Source organism: Mytilus trossulus, unplaced genomic scaffold (genome assembly GCF_036588685.1).
Source record: "Mytilus trossulus isolate FHL-02 unplaced genomic scaffold, PNRI_Mtr1.1.1.hap1 h1tg000244l__unscaffolded, whole genome shotgun sequence".
NCBI lineage: Eukaryota > Metazoa > Mollusca > Bivalvia > Mytilida > Mytilidae > Mytilus > Mytilus trossulus.
Window position 1 is genome coordinate 2,079,553 of NW_026963317.1, and position 8,330 is coordinate 2,087,882.

Below are 8,330 nucleotides of genomic sequence, written 5' to 3' on the forward strand. Positions count from 1 at the left end.
CACCTTTTTCAGTATTGCATTTATGAATGAATCGTTGTTTGAGTATAGACCAGTGGCAAATATTTCTGTCAGTGTGTATGTCCAGTCGATTCGGGAAGACCTTGTCATATGCATTATGTGTTCGGCAATGATGGATGAGTCTTGATAAGGGGTTATTAAGGCTACATAAAGTGTTTTTATAACAAAAAATATATATCAAGTTTAGAGAAATATTTCTGTAAATAACTTTATTAATAAGTGTTATATAAGTATCAATTTTATATAAAATTCGTTTCTTTTTTAAATAAATGGGAAAATTACAGTTATAAATGCCTAGTTGTGTGTACACTTAACCTACACAAGGCCTACATCGACTATCGACTGCATGTAGACAAAACACGATTTAAACTACATGTAAACATTGAGTTTTATCAATGGGAACGTAATTATGTTTAGTTTAAGTGTGAGTTAAACTAACACAACACCGAGTTTAGGTCAATGTGAACACGGCCTTAGAGAACGTATGTGTTTTAAACACAGTAATAAAATTAGGAAAAAAAAACCAGAGAGACAAGGTGCATTGTCATTTTTTTCATGTTAAATAGTTATCAACCACTTTTGCATTTAATGTACCACATGCATATTAAAATTTACACCGCTACAGTTTGTTCGGGTATTACACATCTTGAAATATTTAATAAGTTAAGTATAGAAATGGATACAACATATAAACATGGCAATTCCAATCTGAACACATCCAATAACCATTTAATTGTTCAGCTGTTGGACAAATATATAAGTAGATAATTCTTTGATCTTTGACCTAAATGCTTTAGTTGGACACCAAAACATATATCATACTGAAAAAGAAAACAAATATTTATTTTTTCATAAGGTATGTTTGATAAAAGGAAATGGTAAATGGACAGAAAGTCGCAGGACAAAAAGTCACAAATAATTGTTTGAATATACAAGAAAAAGATCTTGAAATATTTTCTTTTTGTCACATATATTTATCTTAAGTTTAGACGATTGTTCATAAGCCTTGATAAATGAAAAATTATTAAAATTTAATCATCTAAAGGATATATTTCTTGGCAGAATGAAGCCATTTTACTATCAAGTCACTTAGATATTTTGTTTTCATAACAATTATTTGATCATTATTGATATTTATTTAAACCAATTGCTTTATACATAATTGTTCAAGAAAAAACAAAAATATTTTTTTTAAATTAGTGTTTTCATTTTTAACAAAAAATTATCTCAAAAAGAACTCTTAAAGCAACCCTATCCTAATTCAAGCATATGTTTTTTTGAAAGTAATAAGCATTGTGTATAAGTTAGGGAAAACTAAAATTAAAGAACAGATACGACAGATTCACAAACTTTTTCAGTAATAAGTAGCCCTTACTCAAGAATGATAAAGGTGACCACACACAAATTCTAATTTAATCTGTGTTAAGTGGTGATTAGTGCTGTTTCCAAGTTTCATAATATTTACTGAGGCAAACTAAACTTAGAGAACAGAACTAAATTCAGAAGTACATGTACGAACAGACTGACAAGGATAACACTAAATTCCTACTCCGTCACAAAGAGTGAATAAAAAGAGATAATTATAGATTATCATTGATCATCCCACAAAATTGATTTTCTCCCTAGAGCCGGTACAGTAAAAGGAAGTAAAGCAATCAAGTTGAGATGACCAATGATAATCTGTTTATCACTATTTTACCTTTGACGAGGATGTCAAATTTATGTCAATTTCATTAGCAACGCCACATGCCTCCTTAGTTTCTAGCAATAATTTTCCATCTCAAGCAAGTAGCATGATATGGAAAATTATCACAAAGAAAGATCAAAGGAAAAATGCACAAAATAGCAATAATTAGAATTTCAGCCATTTTCCAGATAGAAATAAAATATTATTTTCCAGTTCTTACCTGTATAAGTAGTAAAAGAATGAAATGAGATAAAATGCTAATTTGATCCATCCTTCCCTCTGAGCTCTACTCAGCTCATCAGCATTCATGATGGATGTAGGGTCATACAACCCAGGACAACTCATCACAGGTCTGTTCATGTACCTATATACAAAAACAGGTTTACATATCGTTAGTTTTCTTGTTTGCATTATTTTACATTTGTCATAAAGGGGCCTTTTATTGCTTGCTATGCAGAATGATTTAGCTCATTGTTGAATGTAACAGATAACCTTATATACTCTAGTAGTAAGTTTTCTTATTGGCAATCATACCACAACTTCTTTTTTTATATAAATTTACCATACATGTAGTCTGGTGATTTTTTTCCATGCATATGAATTTCTGTAAACATAAACCATAAGTACATGTATTTGCTTAGACTTACATGTAGATACCTTACAATTTAAAAAGGATAAAATTAGTCTATTTACTATCCTTTTTTTTCTCTTAAGTTACAGCATGTAAGTAATTATATTTATTACTAAAGAAATAGATTTTTGAAGTATTTAAAATACATATTTAATACTGTCATCGGTTGACTCAATTTATCAGAGATAACTACTGAGGTAGTCCTAGTTTTAATAAATCAAATTTGGATTTTTTTTCAAAAATATAACTGGAAAATCTAGGTTTTTGTTTGGTCATACATGTATATAGTGTAAAATCTAGGTTTTTGTTTGGTCATACATGTATATAGTGTAAAATCTAGGTTTTTGTTTGGTCATACATGTATATAGTGTAAATGCATTCTTTTACAAATGTATATAACTATAACTTACCTTCGAACATGATATGCTATTAAAGGTATATTCATTATAAGTGTCCCCCATTGTTGTGCAAATACAAACAGTATCGTATACAACACATGAATTAAATACTCTGGTAGGACTAACTGTAATAAAAATATACATTTTGATAAAAAATATAAAACTTAATTTACAAGACATTTTGCCTATCTTTTATGTTTTCTAAAATTCTAAGTCCACTGTAACATTATGATCACATATAGGTGCATTATTAGTTACTCCTTCAGAATCACATTTTAAGACATGAATCTACTCCTTCGGAATCACATTTTAAGACATGAATCTACTACTTTAGAATCACATTTTAAGACATGAATCTACTCCTTCGGAATCACATTTTAAGACATGAATCTACTCCTTCGGAGTCACATTTTAAAACATGAATCTTCTCCTTTCGGATTCACATTTTAAGACATGAATCTACTCCTTCAGAATCACATTTTAAGACATGAATCTCATTTGTTTGCCAAGTAATAAATTCAATAGTTGTTGGAATCACTGAACATTTGAAGACGTGTCAAAACTGGGATTTTTTTTTATCTAATTTTGGTTTCATGTACATTACACAAAATCTTAAGGGTGAATTCATGCATTAAGCATGTTAAGAAGATTTCATGAAATAAAAGTATGTCATGTATGTAATTAATTCGTTCACAATTTATCATTCAATTGTTGATTTAAAGTGAAGCTAGAAAGTATCAGTTGCACAGATAGATACAGCATCATAACTATGTATTGCTAAATTGTACCATTTGAAAGACTAGCTAGGAACTTAGTTAAATATTCATCCTTCCAGGTTTTTCAATGTTGTGTCTAGTTGATTCAGCTACATAAATTTGTAAATATAAAGTGAGGTTATTAATAATGTTACTTACAGGGTTAAGACTTCTACATTGATCTACAGGATTTTTGTAATCTGTTTTAAGTTCATCAAAAGCTATAATCTACAAAATAAAATTACATCTTTAAAACTTTAACATTAGTAGTGAAATATTTATAACAGAAAGTCAGTTCAGAAAAAGAAAGGACATTAGATGGTTGATTATAAGACATTGGTCAGTAAATCAAAACACTAGAAAACAAGAATCATGGTTAATAGGACACCATGCACACCTTGCACTAATTTTAATATTGTGAAATGAACAGTGACATTTGGTAATGTATATACATGTATCACCTGGGCAAAAAAACTTTGTTTTCTCATTCTGGCCATTCATATAAGATATTCATACAAAGAATACATGTAAGTGACATACAAATGTTTTGTAGTGGCATGGTCTTATCATTAAATCTATACATTTTTCATTGTAAATATACTCGTTGATATAAAACATTGAGAATCATTTTCAGGGGATAAAGCTCAATTTCTCAAAGTATTTTTAAATGCACAATTTTTGATACCTGGATCATTTTCTAGCTACATTAATGATATTTGAGATCGAGTTACATGTACTCTGATGTATGGAAAAAAATGCATTATGCTGTAATGTCATGCTGTCATGTAAACCTGGCACCAGGTATTATGTTGAAAATTTGGAAACAACCACTTGCATTCATTCAAGCCAATCAAGGTCAATCACTATAAACATAGAACAGTAGCATATTTTGGAATGTTTCATGAGGTTCCACTATTAAAGTGCAAAACATCATCTATAATACTGCAGTTTCTGGATACGTTTTTTGGTCGAATCTGTCACAACACTACCAAAATATAGGCATCAACATTTCCAATATGCATTGAGCAAACAGGAGAAAACGTTCGATTTGATACTGCACCAAGTATTTGTGAAAATAAAATCTAATAAGGAATCAAGAGTATGTACTAACAGAATGTATTTTTTTTCTAAAGTAAACTACCCTACAGAATGACAGTGCCCAAGTAAAGGCTGATTAAAACCTTGTTAACCATTATCATGGTTATACACACCCAGCAAATAAATTATTTATGAGGAGCAAACGTAAAATTTCCAATTGTATACAAAGCAATTCTCGATGAAACCTGATTTAACTTACATGAAATATTGCAAAAAAAATAAGAACAGCTGATAAGATCAATGCAAATATGTAACAAAATGCAGCAAATGTGAATGCCATCGCAAAACTTTTTCCTCGCCTACAATTTTTAAACGGAAGTTTATGTATGGTAGAAAACGACCGACTCTTTCAGGTACAGATATGATGTTCCGGACGTGAAATAAAAAAAAATGGTAATAGTCATGTTACATTCATACAAATCTTAAATAATCATCGAGTTTTACAACTTTTAAAATAGCACTGATAAATCAAAACACATATCCCAGCAGTTTCATGGCACTCACTAATTCAATCAATCAATCAATCAATCAATCAATCAATCAATCAATCAATCAATCAATCAATCAATCAATCAATCAATCAACCAATCAATCAATAAATAAATAAATCAATCAGTCGGCCTGCATCAATCAATCAACATATCTTCTTCTTCTTCTTCTTCTTCTTCTTCTTCTTCTTCTTCTTCTTCTTCTTCTTCTTCAGGAAGTCCACCCTATCTGCAGGGTCACCGCATTTAAAAATTTTGTTTATTTTTAAAATTGCGTTATTTATAATCTTATTTAACTTTATTTTCTTGTACGAAGGGTTTTACTTGACCTGGGTACAATCAGAGACATATATACACATATGTCTCTGGAACAATAAATTAGATTACTCCAAGAAAAAATAGATAATCTGACGGTATTGGTGAAAGATACAGAAAGATAGTCTTCAGAAAATAAACCATAAAGCTTATTCTAACAGAGATTTAAAATTCAAAGTTTTTGTTAAATTAAAACTGCTTCTTTCTCTGACGGTGACCAGTCTGGTGTAATTTAGAGTCGTGTGGGAACCATGGAAATGTCAGTAATGGCTGTTTAGATATAATGATAGACTTTTTGGGCTTGCAGCAATATATCTATGATATCTATCATAAATGCTATATTCGATGCCCATAGATACTTCTTTGAAATTGTAAGGGAAATGGACATTTGAAGTTTGATAGTTATGATCATCGTAGATCTCGAAGTAAGAGGACTTTGGTGAATTTAGACTTGTGTCTAGAATGACAATCGACACTGAGTTTGTTATAACTATTTGTTGTTACAAGAAAAATCTATATATCATCTCCCATTTAGAAAAAAAACCATGAAAAAATGAACCTGTTATATGTGTTGCTCTCCTAGCTACAAAATGTATCCAAAATCAATGATGTAGAACATATTCTAGCATAATCATTTGGTAACTGATGTAATTACTGTCTCTTCCATGCCCGTCTTAACATATTAAATAAACAATACTCCTAATGCTCAGGTTGGTTGTCATCATGCAACACAGTTAATAAAATTTGTAAGGGTTCCGCGGAACCCAGTGTCTCGCCTACTTTTGCTGTTAATCGCAGGCTCAACAAAAATTTAGGCAAAACATCAATAAAATATTCCTCTTGATTCTATCCTATGATTTTAAGAAGGTTCTGTCTAAGTTTGGTAAAAATCTAGGATAGTTAATGAATCTAATAAATGTTTTGAAAACTTTAACTGTAGACTGTATGTAATGTTAACTGGAAGAAAATCTAAGTCAATTTAAAAGTAAAATACATAAAAAATGGAGTTATCTTTATACAAAATTTACTTCTGGATACTATCTTATGATAAGCTTCTGTCCATGTTTGGTACAAACCCAAGATAGTTTAAGAAAGTTATTTAAATTTTAAAAACTTTTACCACAGAGTGAAGTTTCCCTGCAGAAAAACTAAGTCCATTTAAAAGCTAAATACAGAAAAAATGGAATAATTTTTTTGTAAAATTTGCTTCTGGATACTATCTTATGATCATAAAAAAGCTTCTGTCCAAGTTTGGTACAAACCCAGGATAGTTTAAGAAAGTAATTAAAATTCTAAAAACTTTAACCACAGAGTGAATGTAATGTTTCCCTGCAGAAAAAAAACTAAATCCATTTAAAAGCAAAATACAGAAAAAATGGATTTTTTTTTATAAAATTTACTTCTGGATACTTTCTTATGATCATTAACAAGCTTCTGTCCAAGTTTGGTAGAAATCCAGTATAGTTTAAGAAAGTTATTAAAATTTCAAAAACTTTAACCACAGAGTGAATATTTGTGGACGGACGCCGCCGCCGACGACGACGACGGAATGTAGGATCGCTTTGTCTCGCTTTTTCGACTAAAGTCGAAGGCTCGACAAAAATCATAAAGGAAAACATAGAACTCCCTTTTGTCATAATACAGTAACACTGTCAAACATCCAAACATACTATCCACACTCATCTGTGTCCACACTTGTTGTTGTAACAAGAAAAAAATTATAAAACATATAATTTTTGATATTTCATTTTTCTAATGGTCTTGGCCCGAACCTATTGGTATATAAAATAATACTAGAGTGAGTGATTCGTTGATTGTTGTTTGTCCGGAATTACGTGAAGTTACGGTCCATTCGCAAGTATTTGAATTTCCCTATGGTATCTTTTGTCTCTCTTTCTTACATATTCAGGACGAGGAAAAATAGAAAAATATATAAAAGAATTATATTCTGCGTAATTGTTCAACCTGGGTGACAAGTGGAAAATAAGCCTGTCACATGAGCAACATTATCTATGAATAGAAATTTTGTTTAGCAACACTCCCTCGTTTGCAAGGGTTTTACTGTAGACCAGAGGCAGACCATTAAATATGACCGTATTTTATACCCCAGTTACTCTTAGGATCACTTACACGGGAAAAAATGGGTTTTATTTGTATGCAAATAACAATGGAATAAATAGCGGGCGAATCTACGGGGCTGGTGATATTCCCGTTTGTCAAGTTCAGCATTTATATATGTTCAGACTACTAGTACCTTTTCCCCATATTTAAATGATGGTTCCATTTATTTTCCGACAGACTCATCCTCTTTCTTTTTGAACATCTTTGATCCTAGAAAGAAATATAACTCGAAAAACTACTCAAATTCGAACTGTAACTTAAAACCCGTTTCTGCCGTTCAGCAACACTCAACTTGAAACTAAGTTTGTTCTCCTTCGAACTCGAAAATAACTAAGGTCCACACTGAGTTAACACTTATTTTCGGTTTTGGTAAAGCTCCAACTTTGATTTGTTGGTTTGCTATTAATTTATTAAATGATGTGCTGTCCTTTTTACTTAGTACGATCTTCTCTTTTAAAACAAGGCCAACATCTTAGACGTTCAACAGCCACACTTTTGTGCTTTAATAACGTTGTCAAAGCCATGTATATATCTGCTTCTTCTTTGATCACTGACACATCATGAAGTTCAGATCATTGAACAACAGGTAATTTGGTAGAGGATCTGTCATGTGCGATCTGACATTTTCTGACGAGCAGACCATCATAATCTTATGCAGCCATTGACATGAACCAAAATTTGATCTATGAAATGCAACAAATCAACAAACCCTATGTATAGGTCCATGAAGTCAGATCTCATTATAAGATATATGTACCACCAAGACAAGATCGTTGCTTGGACATCACAATTAGCCTTGAACTTTGACCTCAGATCTGT

At 31.0% G+C, this 8,330-nt stretch overlaps 1 protein-coding gene across 1 annotated transcript; it reads right to left on the reverse strand.

Annotated features, from left to right (window-relative positions):
- Window positions 1–498: 498 nt before the first annotated feature.
- On the reverse strand, window positions 499–4,922 carry LOC134701403 (protein cornichon homolog 1-like). The gene is made up of 5 exons (XM_063562551.1): window positions 4,787–4,922; window positions 3,649–3,717; window positions 2,747–2,859; window positions 1,926–2,069; window positions 499–839 (listed from the first exon to the last, which is right to left on the reverse strand). The coding sequence occupies exons 1-5, from the start codon at window positions 4,865–4,867 to the stop codon at window positions 812–814; spliced, it is 435 nt and encodes a 144-aa protein (XP_063418621.1). The 5' UTR covers window positions 4,868–4,922; the 3' UTR covers window positions 499–811.
- Between the last annotated feature and the right edge of the window lie 3,408 nt (window positions 4,923–8,330).